The sequence below is a fragment of the Pan troglodytes genome, chromosome 6 (assembly GCF_028858775.2).
Source record: "Pan troglodytes isolate AG18354 chromosome 6, NHGRI_mPanTro3-v2.0_pri, whole genome shotgun sequence".
In the NCBI taxonomy this organism is placed as follows: Eukaryota; Metazoa; Chordata; class Mammalia; order Primates; family Hominidae; genus Pan; species Pan troglodytes.
In genome coordinates this window covers 10,156,986-10,175,519 of record NC_072404.2, presented here as the reverse complement: position 1 = coordinate 10,175,519, position 18,534 = coordinate 10,156,986, and the positions used below count along the sequence as shown (strand labels likewise).

The window sequence follows — 18,534 nt, the reverse complement described above, 5'->3', positions numbered from 1 at the left end:
CCCTCGTCTCTGGGCTACACACATTATTTAAGAAAAAAAAAAAAAAAAGCAATACAATATCTGCCTGCATTGGGCACATTCTAAATATGTATTTCATGGCTGCTTTGGAGAGGAAAATATATTTATAGTTCCTTTAGTGTCATTCCAGTCTATTGTGTAAATATGTAAATTAGGCTTCATGATCTACCCAGTAAAATGCCTTAGAATAATCTGTGTAAATAGATCATCTGCATATGCCCAGTGCATAGTTTCCAGTGCCTTCCAGGGAGTTTTGCAACACCAATTTGGAGGAAACTTATGCACAGCCAGAGAAAGGAATGTGTGGGCCAGGCCATGCTGGCGGAAGCTGGTGGCGGTGTCCTTGGGCTCACACTCATGGAGCGCCCTCTCCAGGAATAAGAGGGGATCTGTGTTCTAGCCTGGTGCTAATTTCATTAGGTGCTGCTCAGTTCTGCGTCTCCACATGGTCACGGCAACAGGGGCTATGCAGTAGAATGTGCGGGGGTGGAAGGAAGGATGGGGATGGGAGGGCAGCACGCTCCACTGCCATCTGCCCGGGCTGCCCAGGCCCGCTGGCCGCCCTCTGCAAAGCAGCAACAAAGCTGATGAGTGTCTTGTCTCCCAGGGGCAAGGTAGAGACTCAGCTGGATAGAGAGACATCAGGCCGAGCCGACCACGTGGGCCAGAGGGGCTGCCTGGCACCGAGTGCCCGTCTCCCAGATACCCAGCGGTGAGGGCCCCTGTGTGGCCCCTCCCAATACAAAACGGGGCCCATTCATTGCACCTGGAGCAAACCACACCCCACCTGGAGAACGTCTTGCCAGGGAGCTTCGGTGGGAAAGTGAGATGATACAGCATTTAATGTTTTGTGTAATGAGGCCTGTAATGGATGACAGCTGAGATCCAAAGCCCTCAGGTACCAGCAAGGTGCTTAAATGTTCACAATCCATAAAGCATTTCATTTGCCTGAGCTGCTGCTGGCCTTAGTCATAGAAGGGAGCGGGCGTCTCAACTTCCCATGAAAGAACACGGGTCCCGCGGCCTGCTTGGGTTCCCTTCATGATCCGAAAGGGGAGATCGTTGGCGACCTGCTTTTGAATGTTGAGCAGCCAAGCAGAAGTAAGTGCAGGATCTTCAGCCCTCGCCGAAAAAGCTGGGGTCTTCTTGATAAGTCTGTTGTCACATCTTGGTCCCCTGTGGGTCAGTTTCCACACACTGGCCCCAACCCTGCTGAGCTCAGACTCAGCTGACTTCAGAAGCTTCTCCATGTTAGGCAAGCCACTCTGAGGCGTGGGCCCAGTGTGAAGCCCTCGCCGACACGCCAATTACTTCTAATCCGCACGGCCTGCCAGGCTCCCTGGGCCGCACCAGTAACCAACAGGCGTCCTGTTCCCTTCGTGCAGCCGGCGGAGCAGCATATGAGAACCTGAGGAGAAAGTCAAGGGCTCTCTCGGCAAGCCTGAGAACCAATGCCTTATCGCTGCCTGGAAAATGCTGAGATGTGTTCACAGTGTTAAGAGGCTGAGCCCAGGCACCCGTGTCTGGCTGGTGCCACCCCATCCCACAGGCTGCTCTCCCACACACGAGTGCTCAAAGACACATTGGTGTGCTTGTCTGAGCAGGCTGGGGAGGACGGACACCATGGCTTTTTCAATGGTTACTTGACGCTAAACATATCATTTTGAGGTAGCTGAAGAGTCCCAAGCGGTTGTAAGAAACAACGGAGAGCAAGTCTGTGTATCCTTTACCCAGTGTCCCCCAGTGGTAACATCCTGCAAAACTGTGCTGCAATCTCACAACTGGGACATGGGCAGGGATGCGGTCGAGATCCAGAATGCCTCCTTCTGTGACCCTGTGACAGCCACCCATCTGCTGGGATCCTTAATCTGTAGTCAGGGAGGCAGGCGTTCAGGGAGGAGGAAGTTTCGTAGCCAGGCCCTTCTGTAGTTTTCTAGTGCAGGTGTCTTTTTTTTTTTTTTTTTTTTTTGAGACACAGTCTCACTCTGTTGCCCAGGCTAGAGTGCAGTGGCATCATCTCAGCTCACTGCAACTTCTGCCTTCTGGGTTCAAGCGATTCTCCTGCCTCAGCTTCCCGACTAGCTGGGACTATAGGTGCATGCCACCACACCCAGCTAATTTTTTTCTATTTGTAGTAGAGACTGGGTTTCACCATGTTGGTCAGGCTGGTCTTAAACTCCTGACCTCAAGTGATCCGCCCACCTCGGCCTCCCAAAGTGCTGGGATTACAGGCGTTTTAATCTGCTCTCGGCACCGTGGGTCCCTGTGGCAATCTGTTGGCTCAAGGACACTTTCTCAGAATGGTTGTAGATATATAAAGTAAAATTGAGAAGGAAACCAATTCTACTGGTGATATTGTTTGGCTCTGTGTCCCCACCCAAATCTCAGGTTGAATGATCGTCCCCGGTGCTGGGGGAGGGGCCTGGTGGGAGGTGTTTGGATCACAGCAGTGGGTTTCTCATGAATGGCTTTAGGACCACCCCGTTGGTGCTGTTCTCACAATAGGGAGTGAGTTCTCATGAGATCTGGTTGTTTAAAAATGTGTGGCACCTCCCCACTCACTCTCTTCCTCCTGCCCCAGCCATGTGGCGTGCCGGCTACCTGTTGGCTTTCTGCCATGATTGGAAGCTTCCTGGGGTCTCCCCATGATTTCCTGGGGCCTCCCCAGAAGCAAAGCCACCATGCTTCCTGTACAGCCTGCAGAACCGCGAGCCAACTAAACTTTTTTTCTTTATAAATTACTCAGTCTCAGACATTTCTTTATGGCAATGTGAGAACGGAGTCATAGAACTGGTAATGCCTACGATCACCTGGAGGCACCTGCAGGTTCCTGGGAACTCGTGTCTCCAGGTAATGCTGGAGGCATGGATTATGGGTGGTTTTCTTTGCACCAACTTGTTTAGCGACGTGGTTCCTTGGAAGACATATGAAGAGTTGGGTTTAGGTGACCTGCGGCCACCGTTATCCCAGCACAACTCAAAAGTCTACGCTTCATGGACTCATTAGCCAACAAGGTCCAGCAGAGAGTCTACAAATGACTGTGATTTCAACGTAAGGACACATCTAAACAGCATTGTGAAATATCTGCAATGGCGGGGAAGTCATACGAAAGTACTCCTGGAAGTGTCACAGGTCCTGCTATGAGTTATGTGGTTTCTTAGCTAATATTATGCATTGAATTGTCTCTGCCCCCAACTGCAAATTCATACGTTGAAGTCCGAACCCCCAATACCTTCCAATGAGCTTATTTGGAAATAGGGTAGTTGCGGATGTAATTAGTTAGGATGAAGTCCTGCCGGAGTAGAGTGGGTCCCCAGTCTAGTATGACTGGAGTCCTCATAAAAGATAAAACCAAGATGCAGACACACATACAGGGAGATCACCATGGGAAGATGAAGGCAGAGATGGGTGAAGCACCTGTTAGCCCCAGATCACCCAGGATGGCCTGTAACCACCAGAAGCTGGGGGAGAGGTTACAGGAAACAGATCCTCCCTCACAGCCTCAGGAGGAGCCTGCCCTGCTGCCACCTTGACTGTGGGCTTCCGGCCTCCAGAACTGTGAGACAACCCATGTCTGTTGTGGAGGCTGCCTAGTTTGTGGGACTTTGCTAAGGCAGCCCTGGATAACGAATGTGCCTGCATCCATAATTACAGGAAATGCCAAATTCTAGTTAGAGGTCAGTGAAAATAAAATGTGTATTTTCCCCATCCAAGCTCACGGATCTCCTGAATTCTATTTGTGAACGCCTGGATCCTATTTGTTATATCTGTCACTGTGTCAGGACATTCGTTCCCTCCTCCCCCACCAACCTGCTTTTGAAAGATTATTAGTTACAAGTGCCTTCTAGAAACTTTTTTTTTTTTTTTTTTTTTTTTGAGACGGAGTCTTGCTCTGTCACCCAGGCTGGAAGAGTTGAGGAAGAAATCGGTGCTCTCCCTGGATATGGGGAGGAAAGTGTCTGAAGTGGTTTCTTAAGTCTGGGCTGCTCCCTGCCACCAGCTCCCTCCCCCTTGGCCTCCACAAAGCCTCAATTTGGCCCCAGAACCCACACGTCTCAGCTCCTGTCAATCTCGGAAAGTGCTCTTGAATCAAAGTCATTAGCAAAGGGCCAGCTGGCTGTGTGAGGGGCCATGGGCTTTCACAGGCAGTGACCACAGGAGGCCCCTGCCAAACTCACATCCTTTACCAACTCAGGACCCTCTGTTTCCACAACAGGACAGACGCCCTGCTCAAAACATACTCTCAGGGTCCCCCAGGCAAGCACGTCTGGATTTCTGAGTTACTGAGCCAAAGAAATGTTTATGTTGCCTTCGGCTTTTTCATGCTGATGCACTAGGTTTCTCCTTAGAAGTTTCTAGAAGGTGGCTGGGCGTGGTGGCTCAGGCCTGTAATCCCGTCACTTTGGGAGGCCGAGGAGGGTAGATCACTTGAGGTCAGGAGTTTGAGACCAGCCTGGCCAACATGGTGAAACCCCCTCTCTACTAAAAATATAAAAATTAGCTGGGAGTGATGGCGGGTGCCTGTAATCCCAGCTACTCGGGAGGCTGAGGCAGGAGAATTGCTTGAACCCGGGAGGCAGAGGTTGCAGGGAGCTGAGATTGCACCACTGCACTCCAGCCTGGGTGACAGAAAGAGACTCTGTCTCAAAAAAAAAAATAAAATAAAGAAGTTTCTAGAAGGCACTTGTAACTAATAATCTTTCAAAAGCAATTTGGTGGGGGAGGAGGGAACGAGTGTCCTGACACAGTGACAGATGTAGCCTTGGGGTCTTTCCTCTTGGTCTAATAGCCTGTTTAAGTATTAGACTAAAGCAGTTCCTAGCACCGCGGTCCTGCCAGATTGGCAGGCGGGGTTTGATGGTTTGCTTCCTGAATAGCGTCCCTGACACATCACATATTTTCATGCTCAGATGTTCACGATTAACTGTGCAACCGTCTGAAGGTCATATTAGAGCTGTTCCGTGCTTTCTGTGTTAGGTGATACCCACTAGCTCCAAGCAGTCATATCCGACGCACCCGATCAGAAACTCATTTCCCAATAATGCCCATCCTTAGTTATTAAAGGCAAATGGAAGGAAGGGTGAAAAAAATTATTCTGGTGAATAAGGCTGGAAATGGATCTCAGACCTCATTTTCAGAAGCCTAAAAAATGAAGCAAACGATGTGTCGGTTTCACTATTAATAAGAATCTTCGTATTATCAGAAACAAGCCTGATGTTTTCCGTCTCGGCAGCAAACATTTAGAACCCTGACATGAGTCCCTGAAAACATTCATGGATGAGTTCACAAATGCCTTTTGGTGTCCCTAAGTTCTCATTCACCTGTTTCTAGGAATAACCATTATCATCCTAAGTGTTCTGGGGCTAAAACATCCCAAAGCGTATGCCCTTAAGGTGAACGGCACAGTTGTGACTATGAAGACTGGGAGGAGCTGAGTGAGCCATGGAAGTCTTCTTTCACCAAAACCGCCCTCTTGGTCTCAGCTTTGTGGGGAGAAAATGCTAAAAGAGAAAGTGACGGAAGCCCCCGACACAGTCTTAGAAGCACTGCCGTCCGCTGGGCTGAGACCCCCGTTTGTGGGGCCGGCCACCCTACCTGAGGGCCGGGCCTCGATCACATAGCCCGTGGTAGGTGTGTCACCAGAGTGTCCCTCAGTCCACTGCAGCGTCAGTTCAGAGGCGGACTTGGTGACCAGGACATCTCTAGGGGAGCCCGGGGATCCTGCGGGATAAAGAAGAAAAGAGAGGTGAGGCATCAGCCCTGGGGGGCTCACATCCCACCCTGTGAGATTTCACACTGGGGGTCAGACCGGTCGAGGCTGCAGAGTGTCTGGGCAGGTTACTTAACCTCACGCACCCATGGTTCTTCATCTTAATAACAGGGAGGCAAGGCCGGGCGTGGTGGCTCACGCCTATAAGCCACTTTGGGAGGCTGAGATAGGTGGATCGCTTGAGCCCAGGAGTTTGAGACCAGCCTGTGCAACATTGCAAAAACTTGTCTCTACAAAATACAAAAAAAAAGTAGCCAGGTGTGGTGGCTTGCACCTGTAGCCCAGCTACTCAGGAGGGTGAGGCGGGGGTATTGCTTGAGCCGGGGGAGGTTGAGGCTGCAGTGAGCTATGATCATGCCGCTGCACTCCAGCTTGGGTGACAGACTGAGACCCTGTCTCAAAAAACAAACAACAACAAAAAAACCTGAAGAGGGCCTGAAAGAGCTGGCACGTGCAGGGCACCCCGCACTGTGCCTGGGACTAAGCAGCACTCCCTGAATGCCGGTTCTGCAGCCCACGCCTTCCTGTCTTTAAACAAAGGGCAGAACAGTTGGATAAGTGGGAAGGTACATGCTTCTTCCCTATGACCTGGAAAACTTTAAAATTTTCTGATTTATTTCAAATGCCAAATTCAGTTATTCTCCTCTTAAGATTTCTCAAAAAAAAAAACAACTAAAACTTTCCATGCTTAATATTTAACAATGTGCTCATGGATGTAACAAGTCCACCATCAAAGTCCATGTTGACACGTGCTTTTGAAGACATCCATGTTGCCCAGACATCCCCAAGTTGATGCCAGCTCTCGGCCGCTAACATCGCCTTGCTGAGCATGTAGACGGATCTCAGCTCAGTGAAGCAGGAGGCGGGAGGCTAAAGTTGCAATTGACATTGTCTGCCCCCGGAGTTCCACTTACCCTCGGCTGGCCCGGCTGTGATATTGGCTTGGAGCTCGGGCCCGTATGTGATGGTCCGCGCTTGGACACGGAAGAAATAGGTCACTCCCTTGGTGAGGTCCCGCACCTTCAGCCAGCGCTGCCAGTTCCCTCTCACTTCCACGGTCACCACCTTGCTCACGCCTGCAGCCACCAGAAGCAAAGGAAACAAGGGGGTTCAGCCTGGAGAAGCAACTGTCCACTGTCTGTTCTGTTGCGATAACAAGGAAAGTGGTCCCTGCAGTTTGCTAAGGAAGTATTTCTTACTATTAGGAGTTTATATGGTGATAATAGCCAATTTTCAGCACAGATAAGTGTAATTAGAGCTTAAGCTTGGTAAGTGGGTGCTGACAAAGAAAACAACTGAGGCTGACAACACAAAAGGGGGAGGCTGCCGTCTCAGGAATGATATGAGGGAGGAGCGGGGAGGGGAGGGGGGGGCGGGGGCGGGGGAAGGGGGGCGGTCCTGCCATTCTCCAGGTTGGACACTCCGGGGAATGTCCCTTCCCACTTGGCTCTGAGCTGTGCAAAGTCTGGTGTCACTTGTAAGGTGACTGCAAGCTTCCTGACATAGTCACGAGGGAGGGGAGTGATAGGATTTGGCTGTGCCCCACCCAAATCTCACCTTGAATTGTAATAATCCCCACTTGTCAAGGTGGGGCCTGGGGGAGATAATTGAATCATGAGGGCTGTTTCTCCCATTCTGTTCTCGTGGTAGTGAATACGTCTCATGAGATCTGATGGTTTTATAAATGGGAGGTTCTCCGCACATGCTCTCTTGCCTGCCACCATGTAAGATGTGACTTTGCTTCTCCTTTGCCTTCCACTATGATTGTGAGGCCTCCCCAGCCATGTGGAACTGTGAGTCCATTAAACCTCCTTCCTTTATAAATTACCCAGTCTCAAGTATGTCTTTATTAGCAGTGTGAGAACAGATTAATACAGGGAGCGTATACAAGATGTAGGAAGATACTCCATCTAGTTAGACCCCACGAGGAGGCTGCAGCCTGCCTGGGTTGGCCAACTTGCAGCCTACAGGCCTCAAATGAGTCATAAGAACTTCATCTGTGGACTCTGAAGCCAGGATTTAAAAAATTAATTAATTTCACTGCAAGTATTGATGCCTCGATTCAGAGGATGATGGCAACAGAGACAAACGTCCTCAAACCTATGGGATGTTATAAACAAGTGATCATGCAAAAGTCTTGCTGGTGGGATTACCTAGAAATAGAAAATGGAGATTTCACATTTTAGGGGAGAGAATAAATATTGAAAATTACACATATGCAGCATTTTCCAGAAGGAAAAATCAAGTTCTTTGGTTAAACAAGTTTGAAAATGATGCATTAAAAAAAAACAGATAAGTTCTCAACTGCTGGACTTCTCAGAACTTTCAATAGATTAATCTCCACCAGGCAGCTCTTGGAGGAGGATATCAAGGTGTGGTACTTCCAGGATGGACCGACTGACAGAGCTCATTTTCCAAGGAGCATCCCTGAGAAGAGCTGCCCTTGGTGAGTGGCACCCACCGTCCTGAGTCCACCTGCCCAGCCCTGCCCTCCTGCTGTCAGCCCTAAGTAATGGCTGCCCTTGGTGCGGGAGGGTTGTGCGCTGCTAGTCAGCACCTGGAATATCCCAGTCATCTCCACTTCAGAACAGAACAAAGCGCCTTCCTACTACAAAATGAGTCCATCTTTCAAAGCCATCAAAGCAAATTTCTCTTATCCTAAAAATCTCCAACATATCTTCTAGCTGGTTCAGTGTTTTCATATATTATGCCTTTTATCAAACATATATTCAGCTAAATTATTTTCTTCCGAATTATTTCAGAGCAATTTTGGCTTTTTTTTTTTTTTTTTTTTTTGAGATGGAGTCTCGCTCTGTCATCCAGGCTGGAGTGCAGTGGTGCGATCCCAGCTCACTGCAACCTCCACCTCCTGAGTTCAAACGATTCTCCTGCCTTAGCCTCATGAGTAGCTGGGATTACAGGTGCATGCCACCATGCCTGGCTAATTTTTGTATTTTTAGTTTCACCATGTTGGCCCAGCTGGTCTTAAACTCCTGACCTCAAGTGATCTGCCCACCTCGGCCTCCCAACGTGCTGGGATTACAGACATGAGCCACCGTGCCCGGGGCCAATTTTGGCTACTTTTGAGTGACCCTCCAAATCTGGGTTTTCCTGTAGAGGAATGGGGCATGTGTGAGCACTGACCTTCCATTGCTCAGAGAGGTGATGAGGATGGCAGTTTGTGCACATAGTGACTGTCATCAACACACAAACTGGGTCCTGTCCAATGTAAAGTGATTCTAGAGAGCAACTTTTTTTTTCATTGTTAAAAATGCCTTCCTTCTCCCTGGAGCAAAAACAAACCCAGGTACAGATTTTGTAAATTCTATCCCACAGGAGGCAGAGCCAGCCTGGCCTTCTCCCCATCTCAGGTGTGTCAGAATTTTATTTATTTAATCAATTTTTAAACCATGCCCAGCACTACAAAGCCTCAGGGTACAATCCCATAAACCATCACCATTAAAAACATTTTAAAAAATGTAAAAATAGCTCTGCCATAAAATTGGATTCCCAAGCACATGGCTGAGTGCTCAAGTGGCCTGGCGCTCCAGGTGGCCTGGTGCTCAGGGTGGTGTGGTGCTGCGGGTGGCCTGGCGCTCCGGTGGCCTAGTGCTCTAGGTGACCTGGCACTCTAGGTGTTATGCTGCTCCAGGTGACCTGGTGCTCTAGGTAGCCTGGTGCTCAGGGTGGCCTGGTGCTCCAAGTGGTGTGGCGTTCCAGTGGCCTGGTGCTCCAGGTGGTGTGGTGCTCCGGGTGGTGTGGTGCTGCGGGTGGCCTGGCGCTCAGGGTGGTGTGGTGCTGCGGGTAGCCTGGCGCTCCGGTGGCCTAGTGCTCTAGGTGACCTGGTGCTCTAGGTAGCCTGGTGCTCAGGGTGGCCTGGTGCTCCAAGTGGTGTGGCGTTCCAGTGGCCTGGTGCTCTGGGTGTTGTGGTGCTCCGGGTGGCCTGGTGCTCCGGGTGGTGTGGTGCTCCGGGTGGCCTGGTGCTCCGGGTGGTGTGATGCTCCGGGTGGCCTGGTGCTCCGGGTGGTGTGGTTCTCCGGGTGGCCTGGTGCTCCGGGTGGTGTGGTTCTCCGGGTGGCCTGGTGCTCCGGGTGGTGTGGTGCTCCGGGTGGCCTGGTGCTCCGGGTGGCCTGGTGCTCCAGGTAGTGTGGTTCTCCGGGTGGCCTGGTTCTCCGGGTGGCCTGGTGCTCCGGGTGGTGTGGTTCTCCGGGTGGCCTGGTGCTCCGGGTGGCGTGGTTCTCCGGGTGGCCTGGTGCTCCGGGTGGCGTGGTTCTCCGGGTGGCCTGGTGCTCCGGGTGGCGTGGTTCTCCGGGTGGCCTGGGGCTCCGGGTGGCGTGGTTCTCCGGGTGGCCTGGGGCTCCGGGTGGCGTGGTTCTCCGGGTGGCCTGGTGCTCCGGGTGGCGTGGTTCTCCGGGTGGCCTGGTGCTCCGGGTGGCGTGGTTCTCCGGGTGGCCTGGTGCTCCTGGTGGCGTGGTTCTCCGGGTGGCCTGGTGCTCCGGGTGGCGTGGTGCTCCGGGTGGCCTGGTGCTCCGGGTGGCGTGGTGCTCCGGGTGGCCTGGTGCTCCGGGTGGCGTGGTTCTCCGGGTGGCCTGGTGCTCCGGGTGGCGTGGTTCTCCGGGTGGCCTGGTGCTCTGGGTGGTGTGGTGCTCCGGGTGGCCTGGTGCTCCGGGTGGTGTGGTGCTCCGGGTGGCCTGTTGCTCCGGGTGGTGTGATGCTCCAGGTGGTGTGGTGCTCCGGGTGGCCTGGTGCTCCAGGTGGTGTGGTGCTCCAGGTGGCCTGGTGCTCCAGGTGGTGTGGTGCTCCAGGTGGCCTGTTGCTCCGGGTGGTGTGGTGCTCCGGGTGGTGTGGTGCTCCAGGTGGCCTGGTGCTCTGGACAATGTGATGTCCCAGGGGTTCCAGGAGTGTTCCCTAGAGTGACAGGGATGGCTGGGGATGGCCCTGGGCTCTGCCCAGCACACAGGATGAGCCACGACTGTGTTCACAGTGGAGTGACTAGAGGAGCTGCCCATACCGGGTAAACGCTGTACCCTCTATTTGCCTTGGCCCGACTGGTCAATGCCCGGCCAGGAGTTTGCAGATGTCAGGCACAGCCCTGGTTCTGGGTGAGGAGGTGTGGAAAGAGGTCAGAAGACCCCACAGAGCCCCTACCAGGTGAGATCACTGTTTACTTTTTAACTATCTTTACCGTATTTTAAAATATTTTGTCATCACAATATACTTCAAGGATGCCTGATGTTTCACTGCGTTTGCAACCGTTTCCCTGGGACACGCACAGACTCCATGAGCAAAATATTGAAAGTCACGTGGAGGTCCAGTTACCGCTTTTGTGGTTCCCCGTTGGGAATCCTGATGCAATAGTGAAAGGGTTAGAGTCTGGATTTTTCAGAGTCCCCCACGCAGGCACAGTTGTCTCCTGGGGGCCTCGGGGAGGAGCAGACAGGAGTGCAGCCCCTCCGGGTGAGAGTGGGAGCAGCGGCCGTGGGGCGAGGCCAGGCTGGGTGTGGAGGTGCAGGGCAGTGAGGGCTGGATGGTGTAACCTCCACGGGGTGCACGAAGCTGCTTTGCTTTTTCCCAGTCGTTGCCTTCTGTCAACCACCCTGCCCTTGGCCACGCTCCACCGTGTGGCGTCGTCTTCCTTTTCAAGCTATCCCGGCATCCTCCCACATTCAACAGAGAGTTCACGTCCTCCCTTCCCCAGCCTCAGGAGGCCAAGACACTCAGAAATGCCTGCAGGCAGAGAGCAGCCGCCAGGATGAGTGCTTCCTGAACCACGTTCCTGCCAAGGCCGGTTGTGGTATCTGCAGAGTCAGCTGGGAGGAAGAGAGAATGCAGGAACGGGGATGGGAGTGGTCTGAAGCCCACTGCTTGCTCCCTGTGTGAGGCTGGGCAGGACATGTGGTCTCTGCAGAGTCCTCAGTTTCTCCCTCTGCTCTGAGGTTGGCAGCGCTTACCTCACAGGGCCACGGTGAGGAGTGCAGCAGGGCAGGGGGGATGAGTGGGAGTGCCCAGCCGATAGTCAGGACCCCAACTCTGACTATTGTCTAAGAACGCATCAAGTACTAGGTGCTCCACAATCAACATGGACTCCTCACCTGCTGTACCTCTCTCGTGCACGGCTGTGAACCAAACCACTCCAAAACCGAGTGGCTCAAAACCACCACCACCAAACCAGCTCCCGTACCGCGGGGCAGTCCTTTGGCCGGGCTGGCCTGCGCTGGACTCAGCATGTCTGCGGTCACACATTGAGTCTCACTGGGGGTTGGCTGGCCCAGGTGGCCCCTCTCCCATGCTGGGCCGTGCGTGACTGTCACCCCACAGGCCAGCCCAGGTGTGTTCATATGGTGGCTGGGTTCCAAGGGCAGCAGGAGGACCAGGGTGCCTCCCACGTGCAAATGCTTTTGAATCCGCTTGCCTCATGACAGCTATTGTCCCACTGGCTGAAGCGAGTCCCGTGGCCCAGCGCAGCGTCGGTGTAGGGGGACTCTGCCCAAGGCCTGGATTCAGGAGAAGGGAGCGATGGGCCCCTCTGCCTCTGCCACCTCCACCTTCACCACCTGCCAGTTGGGAATCTTCATCAGATACCAGTGCTCTGGCCCCCGATGAGATATAAGCTGACTCAGTGAGTCTGATCTGCCATCCTCTCTTGGTCCACATTCTTCTTTTGGTGTATGTGGCTATGGGATGTGGCTCGTCAGACAGGCCTGGGGTTAGTGTCTCGGCGAGCCAGGGTTCTGGCCAATACCATCAGGGGAGGCAGGCGAACACCAGGGTCCCGAGGCTCTGCTGGCATTCATGGTGAGGAGGGCCTTCCCCAGGCAGCCATGAGGTCCACCTGGGTGGCACTGGGGGGCAGGGTTGCTGAGTCCTGCCAGAGGGAGAAGCCAGGAGGGATCTGGAACCTATAGCCAGACTCAGGCTCATCCCGGCTGGAGCCGGACCACGGCTGATGGTGCCTGCAGCCTGACGGTGTTGTGGCGGGAAAGACCCCGGCGGGGGCCCCATGGCTTAGTCAGAGCCAGGTGTCGTGTCTAGAGGAAGCTCTATAAGGCCATTGGGTGGGGGCTGGATGCCTCATGTCACCAGCACCACTGGGCAATCCACACCTGGATCCGCTGCTTGACTGATGTGCAGGAATCGGAAGTCTGGAACGTGCCCAAGCCCCCAGCAAGCCCAAACGTGGGGGGTCTGCATGGCTTGTTCTTCCTGACACCCGGGGAGGCCTGATGGAGCTTTTTCTGCTGAGATCCTGGCCGCCCCTCAGCCTGCAGAGCCAAGGAAGGAGCTGCAAAGCAAGACAGTGCTGCTCCCCTCTCGCTCTAATCTCAGAGCACATTGCCTCGGTTGCAAAGCCAGGAAAATCCAGGATGAAGGAACCAGCCCTTCGCAACAGACAAAAGAGACAAGGCTGGTGACGGACGGTCTTGCTATTTGTGAAAAGAGGCGAAAACGGCTGTGACTAAAGTGACTCCACCTGTTGCCATCCAGGGGCGAGACAGGCCCCCTACTCGGCTATGCAGCCAGCGGTTTGTCTAGAATATAAAACGCTTTAGTGAATCCTCCTCAAGCCCCATCTCTGAAGTTCACCTTCACATTTACTTTCAGAAACACAAGTGCTCCAGACGCTTTCTGCCCATCATGGAGCAGTTTAGGCCTTGGCTCTGGACTCAGAACACCTGGGTTCAGATCCCAACCCTCCTCATTATTTTCAAAATGCAGGCCTTGGGCAAATGTCTTCGTGGCTCTGAGCCCAATCTCTCTGTCTGCGGGAGGAGAAGAAAAGCTGCAGCCACAAGGTAGCGCCGTTCTGAGGATTTGGAGATAGCGGATATTAAGTGCTGAGCACAGTGCCGGACTCGAGCTCAACAGACATCACTTATCGCTGTGATTATACCTGGGGGGTGCCTGTGTATAGCGAGAACACAGAATGCCCACATGAGCGGGACATGCTGAAAGGATTGTCTAAAAATCTTCCGAATGCTTTGAGTTTCCCAGTGATGCAAAAACTGTCATGAAACGAACAAGAAACGGCAACACTGAAAACACAAGGGAAGCCAGATGTGCAGGGTCTTGTGTCTGGGAGACTGGGCTAGGGGGAAGGTTTGGTAGAAGCCAAGAAACAATTCTAGGGGAGTGAAACTACAGAGAGAAGAGGACCCAACACCTCGAGGCCCCTGTGCGGCACTTCCGACTGGGTAATGACCCATGGAATGGCCTTGCTTGGAATGAAGTACTGGTTTTGTTTTTTTTTGTTTTTTGTTTTGAGACAGAATCTCGCTCTGTCACCAGGCTGGAGTGCAGTGGTGCGATCTCAGCTCACTGCAGCCTCCACCTCCCGGGTTCAACCCATTCTCCTGCCTCAGCCTCCCGAGTAACTGGGACTACAGGCACATGCCGCCATGCCCAGCTAATTTTTGTTTTCTTTTTTTTTTTTTTTTGAGACGGAGTCTTGCTCTGTCGCCCAGGCTGGAGTGCAGTGGCGCGATCTCGGCTCACTGCCACCTCCGCCTCCCAGGATTAAGCAATTTTCTGCCTCAGCCTCTGGAGTAGCTGGGATTACAGGTGCGTGCCACCATGCCCAGCTAATTTTTTGTATTTTTAGTAGAGATGGGGTTTCACCATCTTGGCCAGGCTGGTCTTGAACTCCTGACCTCGTGATCCACTTGCCTCGTCTTCCCAAAGTGCTGGGATTACAGGTGTGAGCCACCGCACCCAGCCAATTTTTGTATTTTTAGTAGAAACGGGGTTTCACCATGTTGGCCAGGATGGTCTCGATCTCTTGACCTTGTGATCCGCCCACCTCGGCCTCCCAAAGTGCTGGGATTACAGGCCCCCACGCCCAGCCCATGAAGCACTTTCTCACAAGACTAACAGCAGTAGCCCAGGAGAGAAGCCCAGAGGCACACACCATGGAGTTTCCACGGAGATTCTGCAAATCCATTAACACAGAAGACTGGGGAGCAGAACCAGTCACTTACTTGAGGAAGAATGGGAAAACCTGAGCTGCCTTTGATTAGGAAGGACTCATAGGTCAATCAGAACTATGAAGCTTTCACAGTCAATTCTCATTTAAATGGTCCTCGTTGGTTATGACCCTTGAAAAGGCATTTGTAACACAGGCTCATGGAACCCGTGTGTGTCTCCAAAATTCTCTACTGTTTCTCCCTGCAGGACAAGCAAGAGCAAATGGCATGCCTGCTTCTGGGCCTCTGCTGTGGGACCTCGAAGGCAGCCTCGTCCAGGCCCCCTGGCTCCCAGGCAGGTGCTGGGCACTCGGAAGGTCACAACAGATCCCGGCCGCCCCTCGAAGTGGCCACACTAAATCCACGTCCCTCCCGTGCCCTCTCTGCTGGTTCAAAAACCACGCCCACATCTCACCTCTACTGTTATTTACCAAAGTCCATCGATTGTCTAAGACGTGATTTTTTTTTTCTTTCTCAGATTTTCACATCTCCGATTTGGGATGCAGCTCAGAATTGATGATACAAAAGTATTGGGCCCTGGTTTATTGGGAGCATTTTTTCTTTCTGAGCACTTCATAAAATAACGATGAATCTTACAGTGAATGGCATCTGAGATTCAGTGAAATAAAAAACTAGTGCTTAAATTTTCTTCATCAAATCAACTCCCTGTTTCATCTAAATGTGCTTATTTTTAAAGGAAACTTTTATCACGGCTTTAAATGGAGCGCCGATATTCTTTGATGTGCTCGTTGTATTTTTTCCTCGCAGACATTAAATAATCTATAATTTTTACAGTCTGTCTGTGTATATTACAGGGGGAAACTTGCCCTGGACCATAAGGCAGAGACAGCTGGACTTGTATTTCACCCCAGTGTGGTGGGAAAGACGTGCCTCCCAGACCGGAATCTTTGGTGGACACATTGGTGTCTGGATGGCAGGACAGAGGGACACAGAAGGCACTGGAATAACACCTAAGCAGGGGCCGGGCAGATTACAGGTGGCTCACGCCTGTAATCCCAGCACTTTGGGAGGCCGAGGCAGGTGGATCACGAGGTTAGGAGATCGAGACCATCCTGGCTAACATGGTGAAACCCTGTCTCTACTAAAAATACAAAAAGTTAGCTGGGCATGGTGGTGGGTGCCTGTAGTCCCAGCTACTCGGGAGGCTGAGGCAGGAGAATGGTGCGAACCCGGGAGGCGGAGCTTGCAGTGAGCAGAAATCGTGCCACTGCACTTCAGCCTGGGAGACAGAGCAAGACTCCGTCTCAAAAAAAAACAAAAACAAAAACAAGAACAAATACCTGACCAGGGTGTGCACTGACTCAGCAGGTGCAGAGCCACGGCCGCATGCACAGCAGGGCAGAGCCACCTGCCCGCAACCCCCATTCCTCCGCTTCACGCCAATACCCCACCAGCTCCACCTTCAACACACACCCCTGATCTGAGCCCTCCTCCCCTGCCCCCGCACCGTTCCCCTTCTCGCCGCTCTCCTGTAGGATGATGCCACAGCCCCAGCCGGCCTCCTCACTCCCTGGTCTACAGAATCTCTGCCACCCGTTCTCCTCCGAGCCATCTGCATTCCACCTTCCGTTTTCACCTGTCACTCATTGTCAAGCCCCTGACATTTCCTCTTTCAAAGTCCTCTGTGTTGGCAACACCTTCCCTGCTCTTCTCTGGAAGCTGTTTCCAGTTGATCTAGGAAGTGTGGAGATGAACGATAGCTTCTTTCCATCGTGACACTGAGACGGGGGATTCGGCCCGAGGGATCCTGGTCTTGGGGAGGTCAGGTCCTCCTGCTCCTGTGTCACTCTCCAGTGGGATATGCCATAGCCCCGTGTGCTGTGGCCTGCAGTGCCTGCACCCCACTCACCAAGCTCCAGCCACCAGCACCACCCAAGCTCTGCCCACCGTGGGCCCCTAGATTGGCGGATCCTCCCTTCGGAAGATCTTCCCCGGGATTCTTGTGTGTCCGGGCCCTTGTCACTCCAGTCTCTTCCCTAAGCCTCTTGTGTTAGCCCTCCTCTCTTTCCTCCAAAGCACTGATCACGCTCGGGCTGTTGTTTGCTGATTTAATTACCTGTGTGTTACCTCTGCCCTGGAATAGGAACTGCCTGGACGCAGGAAAGCCAGGGTCCTGATAAATAAGCCAGTCAAAATCCTGGCTTTCCCAGGTCCTCGATTCCAGCATCTGGAGCACGTCTTGGCTTTTCCAGCATGTAGAACAGGAGCTTCATAGATGTCCGCTGAGGGGACGGATAAGCGAGGGGAGCACCAGGGTGCTAAGACACGGGGATGCCAGCATCCCTCCTAGGATGCTGAGGGTAGCCAAAGGCCTGTGTTGTGAGGCGTGGCTTCAAGTGGAACCCTGGGTGGTCTCTGTCGGCGACCACAGGACAAACATCTCGGGAGGAATAGGAGAGGAATGTCTTGAGTGTGACAGAGACAGGGTCAAGGGCATATATGACACGGCTTCATAGGGAGAGTGCCGTTCTGGTCTCAGAACACAGAGGTCTGGTCTTGGCTCAGCTTTTCCTCACAGGCCTTTCCCCGCGAGTCCCCGCTCCCCACGCACTCAGCTCCAGCCCCGTCCAGCTGAGATTCCAAAACCCCCCACTTCAGGCGCCAGAAGGCTCCTGGCCCACAGAAGCGGTCAGGTGCGGCTCACTGTGTAGACTGCAGAGGGCTGGGCACTGGTGTGGCCCGCGCTCCCATCTCCCCAACCCTGGGTCTTACCTTGCACAGGGGCCAAGGGCTCGTACACCACCCGATAGCCCTGCAGGATGCCGTTGGCCGCCGCAGGCTCGCCCCAGGACACGTTGAGCGTGGTGGAGGTTATTTCTGAGAACGCCAGAAAGCTGGGGGCCCCAGGGGCTGGGAGAATAGAACACAAAGTGACTTTTACGGGGGCTCCTACATAGATCATATACATACATGTCTGTGCCTCCGTATAGAATAAAAAATGTTATTCAATGTTATTTTCAACTCAGTAAAAGTCTAAATGTCATAAAATGAAAAGATTTATTGATCACCTCAGAACTTCCGAGGATCAATCAGACACGCAGACCCTCCTGAGAGGAGCGGAGAAAATGACAGTGTTTAAACACAAAGGGGCTTGAGAGACAAAACGGCAAAGGCATAAAAATGAATAATAGATGGAAACAGAAAATGAAACGCAGGGAGCTCCATTTTCTAGCAACTGCTGGAGGATTCCAGAGGCTCTAGTCCTGCTCTTTGCCGGAGAGACGGAGCTCTGTGATGGACGAAGCCTCTCTTGACCCCTCCTCGCCTCTCCCTCAGAGGCCTGGGGGTTTTGGGGGACACCCCTGGCTCCTGCACGTGAAATCTCCCACCACACTCTCCAGGCTGAGTGTCCCCCTGGGTCTGGAGCGGGGAGGGAGCTGGTGGAAATATCTAGAGCTACTGAAGGTCAGGTGTGTGGCCGGGGTGATGTGGAGCCTGCTGGCAGCTCCCCCTCTGCCCGGGCGCCGTGTAAGGTGGGCGTGTACCGGGGCTGCCCCTACCAGACAGCCTAGGTGGGGGACCTACTCTCCTCGCCCTGGTGCCCCTCGCTGCTCAGAAGTGCCTGTGAAGTGGCACCCACCCTCCTCCCTCTCTGCCCTCCCTCCAGTCTCTGGGACCCACAGCTGTGACCTGCCAGACCGGCAGTGCTCAACATGGCTCTACCCTCATCTCTGCCCACAGATCTGCCCGCATCCTTCCAGCTCAGATGCGGGCACTGGATGAAGCCAGAGGAAGTGGTCCTTGCAACCTGGTTGTGGTCAGCAC

The 18,534-nt window shown here is 53.1% G+C and overlaps 1 protein-coding gene across 4 annotated transcripts in view; it reads right to left on the bottom strand.

The window, feature by feature from the left end:
- The window catches only part of SDK1 (sidekick cell adhesion molecule 1), a 961,868-nt gene that overhangs the window by 41,368 nt on the left and 901,966 nt on the right, over nucleotides 1-18,534 (bottom strand). For all 4 annotated transcript variants that reach the window (XM_054687368.2, XM_518946.7, XM_054687367.2 and 1 more), the window contains 3 exons: nucleotides 17,482-17,619; nucleotides 6,703-6,864; nucleotides 5,614-5,739 (listed from right to left, as the gene is read on the bottom strand). In XM_054687368.2, the coding sequence (XP_054543343.2) occupies nucleotides 5,614-5,739; nucleotides 6,703-6,864; nucleotides 17,482-17,619 (426 nt within the window). The remainder of the gene's footprint in view (nucleotides 1-5,613; nucleotides 5,740-6,702; nucleotides 6,865-17,481; nucleotides 17,620-18,534) is intronic.